At 41.5% G+C, this 25,013-nt stretch overlaps 2 protein-coding genes and 1 long non-coding RNA gene across 18 annotated transcripts in view; 2 read left to right on the plus strand and 1 right to left on the minus strand.

The window, feature by feature from the left end:
* PRICKLE1 (prickle planar cell polarity protein 1) overlaps window positions 1-10,596 on the plus strand; it is a 67,321-nt gene extending 56,725 nt beyond the window's left edge. Inside the window, exons 2-8 of the mRNA XM_081022333.1 lie at window positions 2,572-2,758; window positions 3,714-3,827; window positions 5,470-5,607; window positions 5,929-6,132; window positions 6,439-6,625; window positions 7,228-8,085; window positions 8,802-10,596. Of these exons, the coding sequence (XP_080878459.1) occupies window positions 2,639-2,758; window positions 3,714-3,827; window positions 5,470-5,607; window positions 5,929-6,132; window positions 6,439-6,625; window positions 7,228-8,085; window positions 8,802-9,646 (2,466 nt within the window). The 5' untranslated portion in view covers window positions 2,572-2,638 and the 3' untranslated portion in view covers window positions 9,647-10,596. The remainder of the gene's footprint in view (window positions 1-2,571; window positions 2,759-3,713; window positions 3,828-5,469; window positions 5,608-5,928; window positions 6,133-6,438; window positions 6,626-7,227; window positions 8,086-8,801) is intronic.
* Window positions 10,597-11,976: 1,380 nt separating this feature from the next.
* Window positions 11,977-25,013, minus strand: part of PPHLN1 (periphilin 1) — a 28,303-nt gene continuing 15,266 nt past the window's right edge. For 13 of the 16 annotated variants that reach the window (XM_081022393.1, XM_081022391.1, XM_081022400.1 and 10 more), the window contains 5 exons: window positions 21,569-21,819; window positions 19,982-20,064; window positions 18,150-18,269; window positions 17,339-17,479; window positions 11,977-12,674 (listed from right to left, as the gene is read on the minus strand). In XM_081022393.1, the coding sequence (XP_080878519.1) occupies window positions 12,483-12,674; window positions 17,339-17,479; window positions 18,150-18,269; window positions 19,982-20,064; window positions 21,569-21,819 (787 nt within the window). In that variant the 3' untranslated portion in view covers window positions 11,977-12,482. The remainder of the gene's footprint in view (window positions 12,675-17,338; window positions 17,480-18,149; window positions 18,270-19,981; window positions 20,065-21,568; window positions 21,820-25,013) is intronic. The other 3 variants (XM_081022394.1, XM_081022388.1, XM_081022398.1) reach the window with 2 other exon arrangements.
* LOC308486099 lies at window positions 18,237-19,505 on the plus strand. Its single transcript, XR_013990951.1, has 2 exons — window positions 18,237-18,294; window positions 18,512-19,505. It is a non-coding gene; the product is annotated as an uncharacterized lncRNA (long non-coding RNA).

The raw sequence follows: 25,013 nt of genomic DNA on the forward strand, positions 1-25,013 counted from the left end.
CATAGTTCTGTTCTATTATGCACTTACTGGTCAGACTTCATGTGGGGTGGCCAGTTCTGGCTACTGTATTTTAAGGAGGAAACTGGCAAAACCCATATTGGTAAGGTCTCTGGAAATGCAAGTCCCAGGAGGAATGGCTGAAAGAGATAAGCATGCTTGGAAAAGACTAATGGGAGCAATAACTGTTTCCTGATATCTGAAGGGCTGTTTTGCAGAAGATGGAGCAGTCTTTTTCTCTACTTTCAAAGCACAGCATTGGTGCTAATGGGTAGAAACCAAATTTTGGTTAAACATAGGCAGCTTTCCCCAATCAGTAAGCGCCTCAATAGTGGTCTATTTCTTCATTGGAGGCTGTATTGTAGAGTTACTGTGGAGCATGGAGCTGACCTCCACAAGTTATTTCCAGTGCTTGTAACTGTATTTGAGTTCTATTGCTTCAGCATACACAAGCAGAGTATGATCTGGGTTTTGCTTCCGTTTACTCTTAGAAAACTCCTGGGCAAAACGTAAAAGGTGCCCATCTATGGATAATATATATGATTGCAAGTGCATCTTTGGGATCCAAATGAATGCCTGTATATTTCATGATATTTTGAACCATCATTGTGCTCTATGTTCTTGGAATGGCTCCTTTCCAGTTACTGTATAATACATCAATAAAATGGCATAGCTGATCTTCAGTATATAAATTAAAGTATTAATTAGCACTTTCTTTTTTTGAGACTGCATTCCCAACACACACTTTCCTTGGAGTAAGTCCAATTGAACTCAGCCTAGTTTACTTCTGTAAATTTTTGTTTTAGAGCTGATTAATATTTTCCATGTGCTTAAACTCTGTAATGAAACTTGACACTGTGCCACAATGAGTTTAAAAATGGGGTTTTGATCAGCTCAGTAAAATGGATATTAGTCTTACCAGCTTGAAAAGCAGGTTCATGAAGGTAACTGGTGTGGCCTAAATGTCAAATTATTTTTGCTACCAGCAATGTGCTGAATAAAATTAAACTTACTGCGAAGATTTGTTGCATATAATATTGATTTCTTTTCATCTAGCATTTTGCATTCAAGGAAAAGAGGCAGATTTGAATGCTGAAGAGACTGTAGTATTACTTGTTTCCCCCCTTAAATTTTTGCAAATGACACCAAGAGATAAGAGTTAGCAAAATCTGTTCTACTAACATGAAACTGAAGGAGATAAACTGTTAGATGGTCCCTCTACCACACACAGCTATCAGATTGCATAGGAAGGACAGGAAGTTCATTCAAGACAACAAAAGGAAAAGGAGGGGCAGAGGTGAGAGAACAATAGGGGGTATATTTGTAGCTCACACATGGACCAAATTTAATCTTGGCAAACGTATTGAGTTTGACTTATTTTCACTGTCCAAAATGTGCAGTTCACTGCCTAGAAAAGCATGCACTGATTGGTTTACCAGGGTTAAAACAAATTTGTACTTTAAACCACATGGAGTTGCCCCTTGTAATAATTCCAACAGTTGTCTCTCTGTGCTATAGATTTAACTTGCAGAAGTTATCTGATGGGAGGGGATGACTCATCTTCCACAGTGATAACCCTGTTTATAAGTAGCGATGGTTCTTATTGATCTCAAAATTCGTGTATGAGAGGAATTCAACATTGCGCTAAGGCAAACGTTCCATCAGAAAGTAAGCTTACTCAACACAGCATTTCCCCTCTGCTGCCTGTCTGTGCCCTGTTTTAGGGGTTCTCCCAACCCCAACCAAGCCAATTTTGGAAGGGGCAAGAGGAAGTCTTTTTGCGCTAGTGGAAGTCCGTGTGTGGGCTTCTGCTAGTTGGGACTAACTATAATACAGCCCTATGTTTCTCAAATTAGCTTCGCATATTGACACATATTTCAGGGTCTAACTCAGCATATTATTAAATAATTGCAGTCTGTAACTTTTTTGTAAGTAGCTATCACTACCACCATAGAACCCCAAAGCACATTTTTGCTTGGGGAAGTTCATTTTAGTGGTTTAAATAGTGACACTTCTTTCCAATAGTGTGTTTGCGTTTCAAATTAAAAGCTAAAAGTTGTGTCTCGTCTAGTTTGAGATCTTTTGTTAAAGCCCAGTGCATTTTACAAGTTGAAATCATGCAGCCAGGAGCAAGCAGTTCAGCGAAGCACAAATATTTATCATTATGCCACTGAGCGTGAGATGCTGTGAATAAGCATCTAAAATGTCCCAGAGTATATGTAAGAATTGCCTTGGGATCGTTTATGATGACCCAACCACATCATACATTTCTTGGTATTTCCCCCCCCCCCCCATTTGCTAATTCTGTATCTTTATTTATATTATAGAAGTATTTCTCCATTACACCACTGCTCAGTCTGTAGAGTTTTTGTGGGTTTGGGCTTTAAATTTTTAGAAAAACGTGATTAAAAAACCCTCAACTGTTTATTTGAAAAACAGGCTTGGTTTTTTTTAACCCCCTTGGGCTGTTGTCACATAATATGTATGCACACCAGAGAGTTTGACATTTCTTTGTTTTGAAAATGGCAACCAAGATTTTTTGTTGTAACATTTTACTTTCCAACTTGTTTTCAGAGCTCTTAATTGATGAACTGCAACTGAGTATCCTGACACTTCCCTACTGACCGTGTGTGTTTTAGAAATGGAGCCAAAAGGGGGCAACCTGACATTTGGCTTCCAGCGAAGCTCGACATCTGATGATGACTCTGGTTGTGCCCTAGAAGAATATGCATGGGTTCCTCCAGGTCTTAGACCTGAACAGGTAAGAGCAGAAACTACTCATTTCAAGTTTACAAAAAGAGGCGGTTCTTTTATTTGTTAATTTGATTTAAAACATTTTCTACAGCAAGTTATTTGTCGGACCTTAACTTCTTTGACCCTTAAGTGTCCTTTTGTGCTGACATGCATAGTCAGTGGTCCAAAAGCAAAAGATTAACCCAATTTCCCCTCACTTAGGCAGCGCTGTTCTCATGATTTTCTGCAGGAAATGATAGTCAAACTTTGAACTCCTTAACCTTAACTGTGTAGATGAAGCAAAAGACCTTATTTTATAATGGGGATTTGACAGTATTTTTGTTAATCTTAACTTAAAAACAATACCACCCACAGAGCAAAATAAACTTTTGGTGGAATAATTTTATTTTTTGAGACGTACACTGAAAAAAAGGACAAGTTCTTAGTGGATCTCCACTTTTATCAGATGGGAAATGGAGTTTGTTCCAACCTTCTTCCAAAAATAAAAATTCAACAGTTTCTAGCAAAGTTCACATGGAAATAATTAATTTACAAAACAATGTTTGTTTCTTTATTTAACCTGTAAGATTAAAGCCTGTTGATTATAACTGTTATTTTTTTCTGGATATCTTCACTCGATAGGTGATAAAATGCAGAAAGAAAATGCGGAATTTTAACAGGCTTGCTGACAATCCTTGAAGGATGTGGAAATTAGATGTGCATAATTTATGGCACCCCTAATTGTCACTGCAAATAGCATTCCAAAACAGCAATTCAGCAGCTGGGTGCTGGCTATCTGAGGCAATCCAGTTTCACAGAGTTGGCTCACCTGCTCTTCTTAGCAAGAGGAATGCAAACTTTGCAGAACATCTAAAGAAGAAAATCCTAGTGTCTTTTGTTAAAAAACAACAAAACCCTAAGATAACAGCAGTAGATAAGAGGGAGCGCATGGGTCATTATGTATATTTCTGGTCTCTGTTCAGGTACAGCTCTACTTTGCTTGTTTGTCTGAGGAGAAGATCCCTTACGTTAACAGTCCAGGAGAAAAACACCGAATTAAGCAGCTTCTGTATCAGCTGCCACCCCACGATAATGAGGTAGATATGGTCAAGCATTTCTTGTCCTGCAGTCCGGGCAGAGGGACCAATTTGCTGAATGTGCAACAAGCCTGCGATTTCTCAATTACGGCACTGTGTTATAAGGAACTATTATATCTGGCCACAGTTCTCCATTTGCTGGCAAACTCCTGAATGGATTACTGTGGTACGTCATGCATGGGTCTGCCTTTGAAGACAGTATATAGATGTTTCAGTTGGTACAGAATATAGCTATATTCGGTACCAACTGAAACATCTATATACTGTCTTCAAAGGCAGACCTGTGCACGACGTAATGCTGTCATCATTTTGACTGCAGAGTTTATTTGGGTAGTAAGAGTTCCACTTCTTGTTCACTTCTGAGGCTGGGCACTGATACTTTGAATGACTTGAGACATAGCTACCTGAAGTTTCTTCCTCTGTTAGGGGTGTAGGTGACACTAGAATTTATGGGAGGATTACCTGGCACCAGTATTGCTATCTTTTCAGCACCAGGCTATTAAATAAAACATCCTAGGCTTTTGAAATGCATTTGGCATTTTACAATCTTGCTAGCTGTTAGTATGTGCTGGTTGCTTTACTGTGTGGCTTATGATATTTTAACTTTGTCAAAAGCCCTTCACCAGATAATGTTGTATAGATTTAGTAAATAAAAGTGTGTTGCAAGAGATCACGAGATTCCCCTCTACAGAGGAATCTACCTTCTGTGTATTTGCATGATTCCCTGCTCTGGTGTGCCAGCAAACTACTCGGATAGCAGGTAAATACTGCTGCATCTCTGCATCTGTTGTGATCGTCATTCCTGGTGCAAAGATGCAGAGACACAGCAGGATGACCTGAAAAGGAGTACACTAGGAAGGCCAACTCACACAGAAACACAGGAGGTGAAGTTCTCTGAGGCAAGTAGCTCTCTTGTACACTGAATGCAAATGTCTTTGGATATAAGTAACCAAACTTCTCAGCTTTTTCCTTTGAAAAGTACTTGCTTAATGATATCCTACAGTGAGTATAGGTGCTGGATGCAGTAGAGGTTTGGGCTGGGCAGGTTGGGTTTGTAGTATCTCATTAAAGGTTCTAGACAAGAAGCTACTGTCAAGGCTTGGGGCAAGTACTGTTTGCTAAGTCTCAGGAGTGTATCCATTGAATGTAATGTGTTAACTGTGCAATGTTTTCCCAAACAGCCCTAAATTACAAAACCCTGAGGCTCATACAGTGTATATACCTAATCAGGTTTTAATCTCTTCCATCCCTTTACTTCACTGTTATAGTCTAAAAGAAAAAAATCCTGGAAGGAACTCTGCTTAAAGCATATTGTATTAACTTGTAAAACTAAATATCCTTATACCATCTCCAAAAAGCAACGTCTGCATATAGAGTAGAACTGCACACACATCTTGTGATGGTTGTCTCATGTCACTGTACCAGTTCCCATTACCAAAGACCTGAATCATTGAACAGGAGTAAAAATGTCAGAAGGAATCTGTTTTCAGCTCTCTTCCATTTTGATGGACATAGTCACTTCTGAGATAGATTTCTGAGGAAAGGCAGACTGGTTTTTATATATATATATATATAAAAGTGCATTTCTTTCCGATATAACTAGCATAGATCTTACAGTTGTTATCCTTTCCTTTTGGTGAAGGTGCGATACTGCCAGTCTCTAAGTGAAGAAGAGAAGAAGGAACTTCAAATATTTAGTTCACAGCGAAAGAAGGAAGCTCTGGGACGAGGCACGGTGAAGTTGCTCTCAAGGGGAGTGATGCATGCACTTTGTGAGCAGGTAACGTTCTTATTACCCAAATTAAAAATAGTGTTGGACCTGTGCGAAGCTCAACTGTGGATATTTAAATCTACATAAGAACCAAAGTTAATGGACTAAAGCTTGAAAACTGCACAAATTTAATAAGGCTGCATAAAAGGTATGCAGTTCAGCTCTGTTAAAATGGAAAGAGCAAGTAAATATTGAACTAGAATAAACTGTTAATTCTGTTAATTGGAAAAAAGCGGGATGGAATTAGGCTATAAAGTATGGTGAAGATCCAACATTCATACAACGGAAAACTAATTTGAACTTGCCTGTTCATTTGTATTTTATTTTCAGTGTGGTACAAAGATGAGCGGAGGTGAAGTTGCAGTATTTGCCTCAAGAGCTGGGCCTGGAGTCTGCTGGCACCCATCCTGCTTTGTGTGTTTCACATGCAATGAACTACTTGTTGACTTAATCTATTTCTACCAAGATGGAAAAATTCATTGTGGAAGGCACCATGCTGAACTACTCAAACCGCGTTGCTCGGCATGTGATGAGGTAATACCACATTCCCATAACACTTAAAAGCCGGAGGTCGAAATGAGAATTGTGTTCTTTGCTCAGTTAAGCAGCTAGCTTCCTGAAGACAACTGAAAACTTGAGGGCTGTATTCTACTAACTTTTGCTTAGACTAAGACCCACTGAAATAAACAGGTTGAATACCACCCTGAGATTCTCTGGACTTTTCACACATTAACTTCTCCAGTAAATTGAAGAAACGTTCCTTGCAAAAGAATATTGTTAAATATAGTGGCTGCAACTGTGCTAGCCACGTCTTTGCCTAAACTATTTTTCCCCTCCTAGATTATTTTTGCTGATGAATGCACAGAAGCGGAAGGTCGCCACTGGCACATGAAACACTTTTGTTGCCTTGAGTGTGAAACCATCCTTGGAGGACAGAGATACATTATGAAGGACGGGCGCCCATTCTGTTGTGGCTGCTTTGAGTCCCTCTATGCAGAGTATTGTGAGACTTGTGGGGAACACATAGGTAAGTGTATGTTAACACAGGGGGGAAAATGGGTACACTACAAACTAAGCTAGAAGCTCAAGTTTCTAATCTGTAGATGAAGGGGTCTCTGAAAATGAATGATAAAGGTGTTGCCTGTTTGTGGGGGGGGGACAGCTGGCATCTAGGGTTTTGTTTTGGGGGGGGGCAGGGCTTAATCTCCCAAGTTTGTGTCTGTTAATTTAAAAAATAAGCATTTAGTAGACTTTAATCTCAGAATGATGACCTCAAAGTCACCACACTTGATGAAACGCTTCAAGGGGAAGCTCCAGCATGTTTGCTGAACTAGTTTGCCAGCAATTTCAATTTGATTTAATTTGAAGTATGAGTTTCTTTTATTACTTCAGCTGTGTTAAATTAGCATAGAACAGCTCGTTCTGAAAACTGGTATACCGCCAAGTGAAAACTTTTCATCCATCCACTGTTGTGAAGTGGGTTCTGGTGCCACAAAAAGCTTTGTTGCAACAGATCTGTTAGTCTTCAGCAGGGTGGCTCCGATTTTTTCTTTTTTAATTGACACCAGCATGCTTCTAGCAGACACGCACAAAAAATTAATAATCTCAACTACTCCTTTTCTTAACCAGGGGTTGACCACGCTCAGATGACTTATGATGGACAACATTGGCATGCCACAGAAACATGCTTTTCTTGCGCTCACTGCAAAGTTTCCTTACTTGGCTGCCCTTTCCTTCCCAAGCAAGGACAGATTTATTGCTCCAAGTCATGCAGTCTGGGAGAGGATGTTCATGCTTCGGACTCTTCCGACTCCGCTTTCCAGTCTGCCCGCTCGAGAGACTCCAGGAGAAGCGTTCGCATGGGGAAAAGCAGCCGCTCAGCAGATCAGTGCAGGCAGTCTCTCCTCTTGTCCCCAGCTCTGAATTACAAATTTCCTGGCCTTTCTAGCACTGCCGATGATACACTCTCACGGAAACTGGATGACTTAAGTCTTTCAAGGCAAGGAGTAGGCTTTGTTGATGAAGAGCTCTGGAAAGGAAGGCGGGAGGAAATGCCTGATGATCCAGAAGAATGGGCTGAGCATGAAGACTACATGACTCAGCTGCTCCTAAAGTTTGGCGACAAAGGCCTTTTTCAGCAGCCAGTGGAAGCAGACGTTCGATCAAACGAGCAGTGGATTTGCGAGAGCATGGTGAAAGGCAGATCAGAGATGAAGAAAAACAGTCAGAGCCTAGCGAGCAAGAAATACCACTCAAATATGTACTGGGCACAGTCCCAAGATGGCCTAGGCGACTCTGCATATGGTAGCCACCCAGGCCCCGCCAGCAGCAGGAAAATCCAAGAGTTGGACATGGAACATGCCGCAACTAGATACAAACATGACCAAAAGCAATGGTATGACGATTCACTGGAGAGATTGTCAAACCTGAAACAAGAGCAGTGTGTTCGGGATTCAATGGATTCCCTGGCTTTATCTAATATCACAGGTAAGAGGATCAAGAGAACGTAATATGTGATTTGCACTTCCATTTAGAAAGCCCTAATGATGCCTTCATCCCGATAGATTTGCTTCTTGCTAGTAGGCTGCAAGAGGTATGCTCTGTGCAAGACTTTCTTTCTTTCTCTTGTGCTCGTCATATAGATACCACCTGTGTCAAGGCATGGGAATTTAAGATCATGGAAGAGGGACTTGACGAGATAGGAGTCTTTGATACAGGTTTCTTCTCTCTCCATTACTAGCCAGCTGAACACTGCATATGTTTCCGCTGCTGCTTTCCTCCTCCCTTTTGCCTTAGCTGAGCCTGACAAAGGGGAAACTGGGTAGGGGAGATAAGGGCCTACGATTTCTACTAACTATAGGACAGTGGTGTCCAAACCTTTTCAATGAGGGCCAGATTTGATGAAGTGAAGGGCCGACCAAAGTTGTTAACATTTTTTTTTAGGATTGAAGCTGTTGAACTTTGCTATGATTTTACTCCAAAGTTGTTGAGCTTTTTTAGGGTTGAAGTTGTTGATTTTACCCCAGGAAATAAACTGCCACAGGGGCTGGATTAAACCAACCGTTCTTGTGTCACTATCCTTCATAACCCATACTTGAGTAACTTAGCGAGAGCTGAAATGTATAAACATTTGCATCTGAACTGTTGGGAAATAATGGTGGTGGATTCATTAAACCTACTTCATTATAATGTCTTCCTCTTAGGTGCTTCAGTTGATGGAGAAGTCAAACCAAGACCTTCCTTGTATTCCTTACAAACCTACCCAGAGCTGGAAGTAGAGGATTGTGAGAAAATGAGCAACATGGGCACTCTGAACTCCTCAATGCTTCATAGGAGTACAGAGTCTTTAAAAAGTTTAAGTTCTGAATTATGTCAAGGCAAGACACTGCCAGAGGAAAAGCCAATGCACGTGCCAGTACTGAGAAGATCCAAATCGCAGACTAGACCTCAGCAAGTCAAGTTTTCAGATGATGTCATTGACAATGGAAGTTATGAGAATCTTGAAATCCGCCAGCCTCCTATGAGTGAAAGGACTCGTAGGCGTGTTTATAAGTTTGAAGACCCTGGGAAGAGACACCAGCATCGCCGCAGGAGGAGTAGGAAGTCTAGGTCCGATAATGCGCTTCACTTGGTTGCAGAAAGAAAATCTCCGCCAAAGGAAAGACTTAATTTTTATTCTCCTCAGGATTATGACAAGTTTGTTCAGAATAAAGGTCATGCCGTTCGAGCATACACTCCAAACCCATACAGCCAATATACTCATATTGCCTCTGACTACACAATGAAGAACCAGAGGGACCAGTTTCTCGGATTTTTTGGAGAGGAGGAAGACTCTTGGTGCTCGTCCTCATCCTCCTCGTCCGATTCTGAAGAAGAAGGGTACTTCTTAGGACAGCCCATTCCACAGCCCCGACCAGTCAGATACCCCTACTATACAGATATCCTTTCCAGCCCGACTGCTGAACTCCCCAGTTCTCAGTTTGGACAGAGGGTAACCAAATCTAAAAAGAGAAAACCTCCCAAAGGCAAAAACTGTATAATTTCTTAATTTTGAACTGTTTCTTCACTCTTCTTCAAATGTTATGTACATAAATGGTTAAAACAACTTGTGTAACCTGTAACGGGGCAGTCTCTTGTCCATGTTCTCTATAAAGGCCTTGCAATCAAATCAGTTGAATCAGGAGGGAGTAGTAGAAGAATAAATTGAAAGAGTTTATAATACCGGTCAGATGTGGTTTTAGAGGGCCTTACCAGCAAGAATGCCAGTCAGTATTTTAGGTTTAGAACTTGCCTGCTACTTCTGTTGCCTAGCTAAGACACAGTATCTCAATTATAGTGTGCAACCCTATTCATCCTATAGATTACTGTAGCCCAACCATTTTGATGCTAAGCAAGAATGCTGTTTCTGTACAGGGCAAAAGGCGTATCAGATTGACTATTCTATTTGCTTTGCATTGTATCTGAGTGACCCTCAGGTAAATTAATTTAAATATATGATGTTCCTTGCCCTTAAACATATGGTGTAAGCTACAGCCCCTACTTATGAAGTTAATTGCATTAAGTCAGTGAGTCTGCTTATATTAAACTTTTGTGAAAATGAGTCTGAGAATCCTGTATATTTGAAACACTACCCTAAGTTCCAAATGTAGCATATAAGCAAAAATTAGAGCCATCTGATATTTATAATGTAGTATTTCATAGCTAAATCTGTATTTGTAACTTAACAGTGCAAATAATGTACATATTGTAAAGTTGAGATTTAACAGACTATTTTTATATCCCTGAATTGCAAGACATTTGTTTAAAATACCATTAGTTTTGTTTGAGGGTTTAACAGCAGTTTGAGTCAGGCAGGGGTTTGTTAAATGTTCATAAGTTTAAAGTAGTGAAATGTTTAATTTTTGACGGAAAAGCTCTGTTTTGCATGGTAGGAGCTATGTAAATACTGTTTAAGCTATGGTACGTAATATTAAAGGAATTATTTATGGGTTAAGACAACTAAGTGTGAAGCAACATTACAACAAAACACTTCATTTCGACTGTTTCCATATGGCAGGCTTGAATCTAATAATACGCTTTAAAATGACTATCTGACCATTGTGACTAGGTGAAATGGCCCGTGTTGTATAGAAGTAGTTGAAAATTAAATCAGCTATATGGTAGTGTTAAAAGCTGCTTGATAGCTGGGCTATAGAGTCCCACTTTCTGCAGCAGGTTTCCTAGTAGCAACCAAGCCACCAAAAGGCAGTAAAGAAGGCCCCTATGCTGTCAAAGGAAGACTGTGTGGGTGTGTGAATGCAGATGTTCTTCCTACGAAAGGCACTGACATCTTTCAGCTCATTATCTACCGTAGTTTTTTTCGCTCCATAACACAGTTTTTTCCTCCTAGAAAGCAAGGGGAAATGTCTGTGCGTGTTACGAAGCGAATGCTTCCCTCCTCCGTGGTTTCCAGCGGGAGAAGAGCCGCTGAATGGGAAGGAGAGAGGGACAGAGTGCCTGCTTCTTTAAAGGATCAAAGCGGGAGGGGAGAGGAGCCGCTTACACGAGTCTAAGTGGCTACTGTCCGGTTGGCTCCTTTAAAGCAAGCAGGCTCTCTTTATCGCTCTCTTCCCGCTTTGCTGGAAATAGCAGGAAAGATTTTCAGCTCGCTAAGGGGGGAGGGAGGGAAGGAGGGAAGGGAGAGAAGCAGAGCCTGCTCCACACGTGCTCCTTGTCCCTTGAGTGCTTTTCTTTCCCTCCCCACTTAAAACGTGGTTACAAAGCACAGGTCCACATGGATCCTCAGGATTTTTGCATTGGGCTACCCCAAACTCACCGTCAGATCACATGTCTGTGGCCACAGCATGAACCACAAAAATCATACATCCACTGTTTCGTTTAGAATATTTTTTTTCTTGTTTTCCTCCTCTAAAAACTGCATGCGTGTTATGGTCGGGTGCGTGTTATGGAGCCAAAAATACGGTAATACCCAAGGAAAGTCTGTGTCTTAGCATTTGCAACCTGTTATTTGCTGTTGATCCACCACAACCATGTCAATAGTTCATAAGCATATACTCAACCTGCCTGTACTGATTATGTGGACAACTATTATGTTGTCCACTTTGGAGATAACTCAGGCAGCTTATGACTTAATTGATCCTAATGTGATGCCATCCACACTAAGTGTCACACTGGCAAATCCTTTGAGGTAGTTTACTTAATCTCATATTGCAGATGAAAGCTATGAGCAAGGTAACACATGTTCACACTCTCGTATCGGTGGAGGGGAGAAACACACACATTAAGCATCCCTAACACTTTTGGAAATAGTTGTCCGTATAATACCACTTCTAGAGTGATTATGCTACCCCACAAAAACACACACACACACACACAAAATCTGAAATATGTTTTTATGTACACAAATGAAAACACTGGAAGGGGAACAGCATACCTTTTCTTCCATTCTTTTTAGGATTAAATAATTCTTTTAAAAATGCAAATTGCCAACTTATTCAGAAGTATTTTGTTTAATTTCAGTTTACAAAAGGCTACTTTTTAGTTTAGTTTTACAACATAACAAAAAACTACCCTAAACACATATGTAAATTTACTCCACCATTACTACTGTATATACGTAGCTAGCTTTGGTAATGGGGCATGTCACTTTGTTAAGCATGTTCTAATGTATACTGCATACATGGAATGTACATCTGCACTGAAATTCAGAAATGACCATAACAATACCTCAAACATGTTTTCGCCTTCTTCAGGAATTTACTTAACTGTTAATAATAAAATAGATTACTACAAAGGAAGAATTATGCAGTCAAGTGTAAAGATGCTGATGGGAAATCAATTTTTAAATAGTTTCCAATTTACATATGGACAATCCCAAGTTGATCTTACGATTCTTCAAATTCGTGCCTGACGGTGTCGTATTCTGCAATGAAGTGCTTAAGTTCTTCAATACATCTCTCACCAATCTCATGCAAATTCTGTCTCAGGGAAAACTGGATGGGTTTTTCTAACGCAGGGTCTTTTTCAATCAGCATTTTCACTACAGCACCAAAGGTTTCGCAATCCTGTCTGTACACCTAGAAATGATTTTTTTGAAATTCATGAAACACAGCAATATTAATGTATCCTCCACACTAAAGAACAGTAGGCTAACTGGTACAACAGACTTTCTCCAAAAAAGTACAGAACTTGATCTCAATTTCCAAAAACTGGCAGCTGTCATTCTGTGCCCTTTCCCCTTAAGGTAGGAGTCATGGCTGGAGTTTCCCCAAACAGTACAACTTAATGATAAAATTATAAAGTATTTTCCCATTACATACAGAAAATCACAGCATCAGACTAAAACCCAAGAGACTGATTTGTAATTTTCAAAGACCTAAGAAAACAAAAGCCAAACATCTAGCCTTGAAAAAACAAAACCAGGCGTCTGCATCAGACAGGCCACTTTGAGGACTTCGCTGAGCCACCTTCTCTGGTTGCTACCAGCAGCTTAACTTCTGAAGACAGAAAAGGGCTCCCAAAGAGTGTCTTAGTTTGGTGGTAGAATAATCCCCCATCTAGCTACCTAAAGGTAAAGGTAAAGGTACCCCTGCCCGTACGGGCCAGTCGTGTCCGACTCTAGGGTTGTGCACCCATCTCACTTAAGAGGCCGGGGGCCAGCGCTGTCCGGAGACACTTCCGGGTCACGTGGCCAGCGTGACGAAGCTGCTCTGGCGAGCCGGCACCAGCGCAGCACACGGAAACGCCGTTTACCTTCCCGCTATAAAGCGGTACCTATTTATCCACTTGCACTTAATGGTGCTTTCGAACTGCTAGGTGGGCAGGAGCTGGGACCGAACGACGGGAGCTCACCCCGCCGCGGTGATTCGAACCGCCGACCATGCGATCGGCAAGCCCTAGGCGCTGAGGTTTTACCCACAGCGCCACCTGCGTACCTAGGGCCCAGCAAAAAAGGCAAATACTGATAAGTGGCATGGAGAAAGAGACCAGCAACCACTGAAGAGATCTGAACTGGTGAGATATGTCCTATAGCTATTTCCAGTCTGCAACCCTGCAACTGTATTTTGAACTAACAAGTTTCCAAACCTGGAGAAGTCATGATTGTACAACACATTGCAATAGCTTAATATGAAGGTTTCCAGATCATGCACAAACCTGTACCCAGGAGCAGCCAATTAAGTCCATGGCACAGAAGCTGCTTAGGCCTCCTGTGACAAGTTGTATCTCAGCACCCGGGCTGCAAACTTGATCCTTCAGAAGGAATGCAAATACATCTCTCTGGCCAGATAAACCCACAATCAAACTCTGGGTGGTCAGGATTTAGTTTGTTTATTGGCCTTCATCCTGTCTGTTTGATTCACTACTTGACCATTTCCAGAAACACCACATCTCAACCATCCCACCTGCTTACTATTGAGGCACACAACAGAATTTGAATATGTACAATGGGAATGCATGCAATCTGCCCGTATTTAGTACAGCAGTTGAATTTATTTGACCTGGTTAAAAATAAATAAAAAGAACACAATTCTGCAGAAACCGCGGGCTGAATGGAAGGTGATTTCAGATTAAGAACATGTTAAGTCCAACTTTCAAAACATCTATAAAGATGTACAGATCTATATAAAGATCTATATGTACAAGTTACATAAATAGCTGTATGAAGTTTGCAGCTAATTAACTGTATTACACACAAATAAAAGGTGCCTAGCCACAAAATGTTGCAATGTGCCCTGACACTCTGCCTAAAAACTCAAATGTAGTCCCTGCTCTTTGAACACAGTTTCCTCCCTATTTTAGTACATGTAAAAAAAAAAAGTGTGAGACAATGGAGTACAAGGTTTCTGTATGGAACTTGAGTGCTGGATTTGTCTGGGGAGAACTGATATCTGCTGCAAGCTGAGAGATGTGGAAGACAGGGATTAGGAATCCAAACCAGCCTCTGCTTCAGTTTCTCCCGACTTGCAATATTTAACTGTGGTCTATATTTAGTCTGCCTGCTTCAAGCTACTCTCAGCTCAAGCTGAAATGTGGAGGTCTGAAACATGCAGGGCAAAAGCAATGAGTAACTGCAGGGTGGTTGTAAGCCAGGGGTGAACAGATTTCAGGCTTCTGGGATCTACAAAGATCTAATTAGAGCTGGCTCTACAAGGCGAGTCATGGCTGTTTTTAAGTTTCGATTTCTCCGCTGATTCTACTAAGATCCACCAACAGGAGCCTGGCGGAAAATACAAAACACTTTGAATTAAAGAATTCAGAGCCTGAACAGTGCAGTGTTCAGCAACAAGACAGCTTCACAGTTCTTACAGCTATCATGAACTTGGGGTTGTCCAACACCATACCCAAGACCACCTCGGCCAGGGAAACAGGAAGGGTAGCACACCAATAGCAGCCCTAGTCTCTCTCTCTGGCCCATAGGCCTTCTATCCCAGCCCAGAAGAGAGGGGTTTCCTGGCAAGACACAATCATACTTCAGCTTTGTACTACACCAAGTACCTGACTAGGTCAAATCTACTCTGCCCAGGTCATCCTCCTATGTTTTGGTAATACACCTTGCACACACAAAAGTGTTTTACGCTACCACAAAGCAATCCTTGAGCCAACAGTTTAAAATGTTGATTAAACCATTTCCAGTGATTTCCAAAGATTTTCAAAAGGGCAAACCGCTTTACTCAAAACATTTCAAAATACAACTAGGGAGTAATAAACTTTTGACTGCAGGAAGGACCCCACCCTTCAATGGTTTATTTTAAAAGTAGCAAACTGACCAACGCCGTTTCCTAGTAAAATTTGCTTCTCTGTGAAAACAGGAAGGGTGTCGTTTATCTACAAAAACTGTTTGCTTAGTATTGATTTGATAGCTAGAAATGCATTAATGATTCTGGTTTCAAGTTTATAGCCCCCTCACAGGAAGAAAATTTAATTTAGACTTCATCTAAAGGAGAACAAAGGTTAAGTGAGGGTGGGGTTTATTGTGCTTGTATGGAAACAAAAGCAGCCCATTTTTAGCAGACGTGGAGAAATGCAATTTGCTGCTGACAACATATATTCATTCTAGCACGTATTTATGAGGCCTACCACTACACGTATGCCATAGAGACTTACAATGATTAGCTTTTAATATACTCTGTATTTTTCCTTCCTCATTTCACGCACTCTTGACTCCACTTTAGGGGGCAAGCCACCTCAAATACCAGATTAGAACTAAAAAGAGCAAAATACAAACGCAATGTTTGTGAAAGCTAGTCATTACTAATTTTCTGTAATGGACTGCATCATTTCCTTAATTCTGAAGCATTTAAGGATTCAGAATAGGCACCTGCATTTGCTGAACAGTCTGGACTGGACAACTGGGGTGGAAGAGTATCATCTTATTGTTCTAGAAGCATAAATATCTGAGGTTTGCAGCTTCACTCCTATGATAAAGAGATTACTGTATAGACACTGTGAGAAGTTTCTGGTCTTTGTAGCTTTGGAATGGAAACAGTTTCCCCCCAAATTAACAGAAGCAATAACATCCAGTCATTTACATTCTTAGCTAGCAAAACTATGGAGCAAAACTATGAAATATAATTTTGTCCAGCAAAAGCAAATGCGTACTAAAGAAAATCAGGAATACAGTGGTGCCTCGCAAGACGAAATTAATCCGTTCCGTGAGTGTCTTCGTCTAGCGGTTTTTTCGTCTTGCGAAGCAACCCTATTAGCGGCTTAACGGATTAGCGCTATTAGCGGTTTAGCGGTTATTAAAGGCTTAAAGGCTTAGCGGATTAGCTGCTAAAAGGCTATTAAAGGCTTAGCAGCTTAGATAAAGGGGGGGGGGGGGAGTGAAAAAAAAATCTCAAGACTCGCAAGACATTTTCGTCTTGCGAAGCAAGCCCATAGGGGAATTCGTCCTGCGAAGCAACTCCAAAACGGAAAACCCTTTCGTCTAGCGGTTTTTCCGTCTTGCGAGGCATTCGTCTTGCGGGGCACCACTGTATTGGAAAAGCTTAATTTATAGAGTGGAGTAGACTAGACCCAAAATACACTGATTGAAAAGCAACTTTGAATCAACCACAGATTTCCTTTTTGTCCATATTCTTTAATGTGAACGGAAATATTTTAAATTCATTTTATCAATGAAACTACTGAAAATGTTAAGTAATAGGAGTAGCCTTCAGACCCTGTTGTGCAAGTATTCTCTATGAATGAACCAGCACATTCTCAAGAATGATCATTTTCATCGCAGTCTAAAAAAGGATGCGGCTTCCAAGCAGCTACTGCTGCAGCTTCATAAAAACAACGAACACTCTGATCTAGATCTACATTGCTTTATTCTGTAGCTTACTGTAAGCGCATCTGCACCAACTCTACACTTAACTTTTAAACTCTCATTAGCTTGCTATGCTGCAAAAAGCCTGATCTGACGGCTGACAATCTGCTTTATTTTAAAAGATAAAATACCAGCTGGCAAAAACCACAGAAGCACATGGCAGCATCCATGTTTGCCCCACTACAGCGACTCATTTAGTCATTATATATATATATATATATATATATATATATATATATATTAACCCTGAGACTTGCCTTCATGCAAGTACTTTTGTTTTAAAGTACTTGCAGCCACCATGCAAGTCTATTTAAAAAGGATTTTTTCTTCTTATGGATTTTCAGGATTCTATCCTAAATAAACTTAATAATGAAATAAACAATAGTTACAAAGAATCAGAGAACAACAACTACCAGAGGTGAAGTTTACCTGTTCAATCTCCTTTGTCTTTGCTGCAATTGCTTTGGAACGACTAACATGTGGGCTGTCTTCAAACAATTCATTATTGTCTGGTATGCTGGCGCCAGTTTCTTCGTGGCGTTCTGCATATAACGGTTCTGAGGATGCAGCCTTTAAGAAAGGTACAGTAATTTTATGCAGTTAATGTACAATCTGTGTAAGGGCAGGAATGAGAGAATAAGGAAAACACGTAATTGACACAATGCAGCAAAAGCCAGTTGAATCTAGGATGCAAAAAGACAAAGAGTTATAGTCTTGTGCCTGCTATGGAGGAGCGCTCTCAGCATTTTGGAGATTTTCTCTCCGAGATAAATATCAGAGAATCCAGTTTTTCAGATGAGCATGGATTTGTGTTCTGGATCTGATGCAGTGGGAGCTGACAAACAGTGTTGGTTGAGAGGCTGCGCATGGAATATGACAGGAAAATCTCTCTTTGAAATTCCTTTCCTGAAGAAAAGGAACAAGAATTTCAAAGTGTGAAACTGCTGAATCAGAACTATCAAGAAGTCTGACTCACTATTCAGGCAATGGTTTCCAGACCCAAATTTGCAGAACAGTGCGATTCCCAAAGGTAGGCATAGTATAAAGTTGGCAAACTTAACTTAGGTCCACTTAACTTAGGTCCATTAATTTCAATGGCTCTATTCTGAGTAGAACTTACTGGTTACATGGCTCTGCTATCAGACAAGTTTGGAGTTTTGCTCAGTCATTAATTTGGACGTACATGAAAATTTAAGACAGCCAAATACTGCACAGTGGCAAATTATTATTTTTAACTTACTTCATAATCTGAAATTTCAGGTACGCTGCTTGTGTCTGTCTTCTCTGCTTTTTCAGCTGCCCACCTACTTGCAGCCTCTGCAAGCTCCTTTTCTGACAAGCGGCTACTTTTGTCCAAGGCCTGGTGAGAAAAACGAAACCCCAGAGTCAGTGGCGGAGAGCAGGCGGGGGCGGGGCTAGCGCACGTCCTGGGGTGTGGCACATGTCCCGGGGGCGTGGCACGTGTCCTGGAGGTGGGGCAGGTCACCTGCAGGGGCGTGGTGCCCAGCGCGGGCGGGGGGCAGCCACAATGGTACCCTACCAGGATTGTGCTGCCGGGGGGGTGCTCCCCCCGCACTCCTCTTCCTCCGCCAGTGCCCAGAGTGTGGCTGTATAATGTAACAAGCCTGCTATACCTGGAATTGGGTGTGGAGAGGGGCAGCAAAACAGGACACAGCTGTGGGCAGCCTGGGGAAGTGCCACCAGCCTGCCCATAAAAAGCAAGTCTCGAGTGAGAGACTAGGGCGATGTCCGCTGTTTCTAGGGACTTTCCTTTTTGTGAGACTTTTGTGGGGGAGCGGAGAATTTGTTTGGATCCTGGGTGAGAGCCCAGAAAGTGAGAGGGTGTGTCAGAAGGAAGATAAATATATGTAATAATAATACACCAACATCAAATGCACTGAAATACACAGAGAAGCTTAAAGGAGAAGTTTTAAAGAACCAATACTTGCAAAACGCTACTGTTACAAAAAGTAGCTTCTATATTAACACTCTAAAAAATAAAAAAGGAAATTTACAGCTGAAGGGACTTTGTGAAAGATACAAAAGGTCCAATTTTTCAGAGATAAAATGATACTTTTCAAGGACAACCCATGAGCAATAAATTAAATGTAACGTACCAAATAATGGTTCAGAGTTGACATTGCATTCCCAATCTCCTGAACAGTTAAGAGCTCAGGAGCATCCAACTGGCTTGCATGCGCCTTCCCCTTATTACTCCTAATAATAACAATTTCATTATTTATACCTCGCCCATCTGGCTGGGTTTCCCCAGCCACTCTTGGGCGGCTTTCTGCAAAATATAAAAACATATTGCTGACTATGGTTAATGCCAGCAAGTTGCCTTCATAACCAGAATTTGAAACCCGTTTCGGAAGCTGGTTTCAAATTCACATTAAGAGGGCAATCTTGGGTAGCAAGATAAAGCTGTAAAGCAAAGCAATGAAGGGAAGGACAAGAGTACAGGAGACATGGGAGGGACCAGGCCTCCTGCATGATCCATCTACTTATCATGTTTCGGAGGCTGCGAACAGTACATTTTATTTATTTCAAAATTTATAAACTATATTTACAGAATGGCTGATTGAGGTAGAGCAATTGAACAATAAAAAACATCAGCAATAAAAACAATTTCAAATCCAACAGACTTGGATAAAAATCTCCACTTAAGAGGGTTTGTTGAGGCCCTCTCAATAAAGAATGCAGCAATCAGCTGGGTATAAAATGGGTGAGATTATATTTTAGCTATCCTAGTCCCAGGTTGTAGAGGACTTTTGCCAACGCTTTGAACTTAAAACCACTGCAAAAAGATTGGACGAGGGAGAGCGCTTAATCAAACTTTTGAACATCTGCTAAGACCTGTGAAGGAATTCGCCCTCCCTTAGCACAACCAACAAACTTACGCCTTGAGAATCCACACTATAGAGTTGTAGAAATAGGAACTTTAAAAGGCAAAAACAAATGCAGGTCTCCCTAGTATTTGAAAAAATCTAAAACAAAGAGGCCAGGATGTAACGGAGACTTCCTGAATTTAATTTATTATCTTTTACTATTGAAGTCTACTAATGAATTCACCTTTGAAGGTGGCCCTGCTGCTGTTCCTGAGGGAGAGACATCTCTTGATGTTTTCAAGGACTGAGAGGCACTTTTCTCTTTACCTAAATGGACAACAACATAAATGTTTTATTAGTCATATGAAGAAAAGCATTTGAAAATGAAACTATTACACAGCTGTTTAATGGCAGTGGGTTCTGTTTGAGTTATATGCTGGATTATTAGACTGTCTCTCCTTCCTCAGTAAAAACCTGAAATGGACTTTTCACCATCCAAGCCCACTTATCAGATTTTGGGGTGGGGTGAGGACAGAACTTTGGACCTCCACAGACTTAAAACATCTAAAATACTGAAGACTTGTATTGTTAATGCACATGACTGTTCCTTTATTTTTAAAATAAACGTAACGTGAATTAATATTTCCGAATCACCTTTTCACCAGCTGGGTAATACTAGACCCACTTATGTGTGAGTAAGCCTTATTGAATTTGGTGAGACTTGCATCTGGGTAAAACAGCAGAGGAGTTTACTTTTAGGCATGAAAAGCAATTTCAATGTAAACCCAAAACAAATAAAGGATCTCAAAATTTCCCTTACTTGAGGCTTCCAGACTTTGAATGCTTTCCTGTGATCACCTCTTCAGCTATCAAGCGATTCTTTAATGCATTCCACTGCCTTTATAAATCACATGATCACACATAATAAAATACTAGCAAAATTGTTTGGTTCAATCTGCATAAACCCAAAGCTTCCATGATGTATAGACATGTCCTTTTATCCTGTGCAGTTTTTGCACATGAGTCGGACAGACTTCACTCATACAATGGGACTTCATCTTCCTCGCCTTCCCACTGCACCAGCCCAAAATCTGTTCTAGAGAAAGGATGTGATATGCGATCTCTGCACCAGAAGAGGTGAGGGGAGGCAATTTGGGGCAGTTTCTCCTTGTGCTGACCACACACCAGCCCAAAATTTGCTGAAAGGAGTTTGAGGAGCCTTTGTAATGATATAATGGGACGCAGGTGGCTCTGTGGGTTAAACCACAGAGCCTAGGACTTGCCGATTGGAAGGTCGGCGGTTTGAATCCCTGCAACGGGGTGAGCTCCGTCGCTCGGTCCCTGCTCCTGCCAACCTAGCAGTTTGAAAGCACGTCAAAGTGCAAGTAGATAAATAGGTACCGCTCCGGCGGGAAGGTAAACGGCGTTTCCGTGCGCTGCTCTGGTTCTCCAGAAGCGGCTTAGTCATGCTGGCCACATGACTCGGAAGCTGTCTGCAGACAAACGCCGGCTCCCTCAGCCTATAGAGTGAGATGAGCGCCACAACCCCAGAGTTGGTCACGACTGGACCTAATGGTCAGGGGTCCCTTTACCTTTAATACATGGCAACTGCAGAAGAAAGGTGGAACTGGGCAAAAATCAACTCCTGCCTTCTTTTGGACTCATAGAAACTTGTGGATCAAAGAGCCTTCTCAAAAAGTGCAGGGATGCAACTAACTACAAACCTTAGAGTGAGGAGCTGAATTCCCTCAAGCACTTAGCATTGCGACCTTGTATATAGGGGAAGTCAGTGCCAGCTCACTAATGTTAGTTTCCATCCATCCTCTATTACCTTGTTGAGAAATATTTCTTTTAGGTAAAGATGACATACTTCTGCTATGCTGGGACTGGTGGTAGGCATAGGCTTTGCTTCTGTCGGGAGAGTAACTTCTGCTGCTGACGCTGGACCCAGATCTGCTGTGGGGGGAATCCCTTCGGCTGACTGGCGATTCCCTGAAGTAAGGAGAATCTCTCTTATGCGGGGATCGATCTCTCGCATAGTGAGGATAGACGGGTTTCCGGCGCATGCCGTCTCTCAGGTCCCTTTCAAATTCCCATAAAAAGAAATTAAAATTACTTAATAAATGTCAAAATTCTAGGAGCACATAACTAAATACCTGAAGCAAGTACCCATCTTCTATTGAATCTTTCCTCTGAGACAAATCAGTTTATTAATAATAATAATAATAATAATAATAATAATAATAATAAATTTTATTTATACTCCGCCCTCCCCAGCCAAGACCAGGCTCAGGGCGGCTAACACCAGATAAAAAACAATTGATTAAGATACAAGTTAAAAACAAGATTAAAAGACAACATTAAAATGCAGCCTCATTTCAATAGAAACTCGAATCAAAAACTTTTTGGGGATGAAAACGTCAAATCTTCACCAAGGCAAACTATTCAGACTGGTCCTACATGGGACCGAAAAAAGCCAGGTAAGTCCCCAAAAGGAGTTCCATCACAGAAGGATAAAGGGAAAAGGAAAGAGGGGGAGGGAAACATGTTGATTCCAAGCCAAAGGCCAGGCGGAACAACTCTGTCTTACAGGCCCTGCGGAAAGAAATCAGATCCTGCAGGGCCTTGGTCTCATGAGACAGAGCGTTCCAGCAGGCTGGAGCCAGTGCTGAAAAGGCCCTGGCTCTGGTTGAGGTTAATCTAACTTCCTTAGGGCCCAGGACCTCTAGGGTGTTGCTATTTATGGACCTTAAGGTCCTCCGCGGGGCATACCGGGAGAGGCGGTCCCGTAGGTATGAGGGTCCTAGGCCATGAAGGGCTTTAAAGTATTTAGTATTATCCAAGAAGGAAAAGCATCGGTGTAAAATACACGGTGATTGTTGCCAACTTGGATGGCGTTAGAAGAGGATTAGATACATTTGTGGGAGGTAGGGCTACCAATGGTGATTAGGATCGATGGCTATGCTCAACCTCCACTGTCAAGAGGCAGTGTGTCTCTGCGTATCAGCTGCTGGGGAAAACAAGTGGGGAGAATGTTGCACTCAGGTCCGGCTTGTGGGCTTCCCCGTGACATCTGGTTGGCCACTGTGAGAACAGGATGGTGAGATCCAGCAGAGCTCTTCCTCCAACTTCCTCTAATGTCTTATACATCTCTACTTGTGATTTTCTTCAGCTGAAAATTATTCTCAGGGAGCCAAGAGGCTGATTCAAGTGCAGTGCACAGAGCAGAGATGAGTGCAGAAGACAGGATAAACACTCTGAATGGGCAGCCTGAGACGTAAGCACGCTGTATTGTTTTTAATATTTGGTTGGAAGCCGCCCAGAGTGGCTGGGGAAACCCAGCCAGATGGGTGGAATATAAATAAAAAATGATTATTATTTGGTAGATCACATCTTCAGAGGTTTCTTCTCCATATTCACTTTACCTTTCTAAGGATAAATAGCAACCTTCATTGGATTGCAATGAATGTTGGTCCTATTCAGAGTAGACCGACTGAAATTAATGGACACAACTAACTTAGGTTTATTAATTTCAATGCCAGGGACGTGGGTGGTGCTGTGGTCTAAGCCACTGAGCCTCTTGGACTTGCCGATCGGAAGGTCAGCAGTTTGAATCCCTGCAACCGAGTGAGTTCCTGTTGCTCTGTCCCAGCTCCTGCCAACCTAGCAGTTTGAAAGTGCACCAGTGCAAGTAGATAAATAAGTACCGCTGCGGCGAGAAGGTAAACGGTGTTTCCATGCGCTCTGGGACTTGTCACGGTGTTCCGTTGCGCCAGAAGCAGTTTAGTCATGCTGGCTACATGTCCCGGAAAGCTGTCTGTGGACAAACACTGGCTCCCTCGGCCTGAAGCGAGATGAGCACTGCAACCCCATAGTCACCTTTGACTGGACTTAACTGTCCACGAGTCCTTTACTTTTTTACCTTTACCTTATTAATTTCAACAGGTCTATTCAGAGTAGAACGTAGTGGGATACAGCCCATGATCTGTCATAGCTGCAAATCTTTCCTTTCAAACTCATGGATCTTTTCACATTCTCAAGTTGAAATAGACATTCATCTTCTCATATGGCTAAACTGACAACATCCAAAGGGAGATCAACATTTGGCATAGGTTGGTGTAGCTTTGTTGGTTTCCAATAGGGCAGTCTAATGTATCCCTCCTAGAAATAAGGTACCTTGGGAAGAAACATGAAATTTTCATATCTTATAAGCTATAACTCTCACCATCCCTAAGCTAGCAGAACCAGTGGTCAGGGATGATGGCAGTTGTAGTTCAAAAACAGCTGAAGACCCAAGTTTGGGAAACACTAGTTTGGATCGATGATCATTAAAAAAAGATTATGAAAACAAAATTCCATCAAAAGATCCAACAGCCAAAAGTTGGGGGTTAGTTGGGCAATAACTCAACCGTACAGGAAAAAACTGCATTAAAAACTAGAGTCAAGTTTCAAACCGTGAAGATTCACATAAAGTTTAGAAGTGTGGAAACCAACACCAACTAGATCTAGATTAGGAATGTCCATGGACCAGCCAGGAAATACATTAAAGTGACCTGAAACTTCTTCACATCTTCACTGGGCTTTTACAACCATTATATTGCCATGCAATAAAAGGGAGATATTTAAAGCAAACTGAAACATGGGTTATTTTATTGCTTTACCTCAGCCTCTTTGTAAGTTTGTGCTTTAAGTGTATGATCCACAGAGAGCCACACGTAGATGCAGCAGTTAAATTACTGGTAAATGGGGGGAAAGAGCCCTCTAGTGTACACTTTGCGGAGCGCCTTCAATGCTGAAAGCAAGCATTAGGCTCTTGGGAGAAATGCAATGAACAGTCTGCACCACTAATTCAAAAATAATTGTGCCAGTATCTATCAATTTCAGTCTCAGGTATGCATGCACTTCCCAATGTGCTCTAAAGGACCTGTAAGCCTGGTCACTATTTTGTGACATTTTGGTTGCAACCAATGGTTGCATTCTCTTGCTGCCAAGACAGTGGTAGGGAGACAAAGTGAAGTCTCCTCCCATCTGTCCATTTTCTGCCTACATCCTGCTGTCCCTTGCTCATAGGAGCATTTTCTTCACACTTCCGTGCCTTATCGCTTCTGTCTTTTGTCTTCACCTCCTTAGAATCTTGGTTTTATTTCCTACTGAACGAATTTCTCACTTTCCTCAAGAGGAAATTGCCTACGAACCTTCCACACAGTCTGTTTCATTCTCTCACAAGAGTTATAAGGTGTCGATGAGAGCCATATGTGTTATCTCAGATACCACAA

This window comes from Podarcis pityusensis (assembly GCF_964106645.2).
Source record: "Podarcis pityusensis genome assembly, chromosome: 10".
In the NCBI taxonomy this organism is placed as follows: Eukaryota; Metazoa; Chordata; class Lepidosauria; order Squamata; family Lacertidae; genus Podarcis; species Podarcis pityusensis.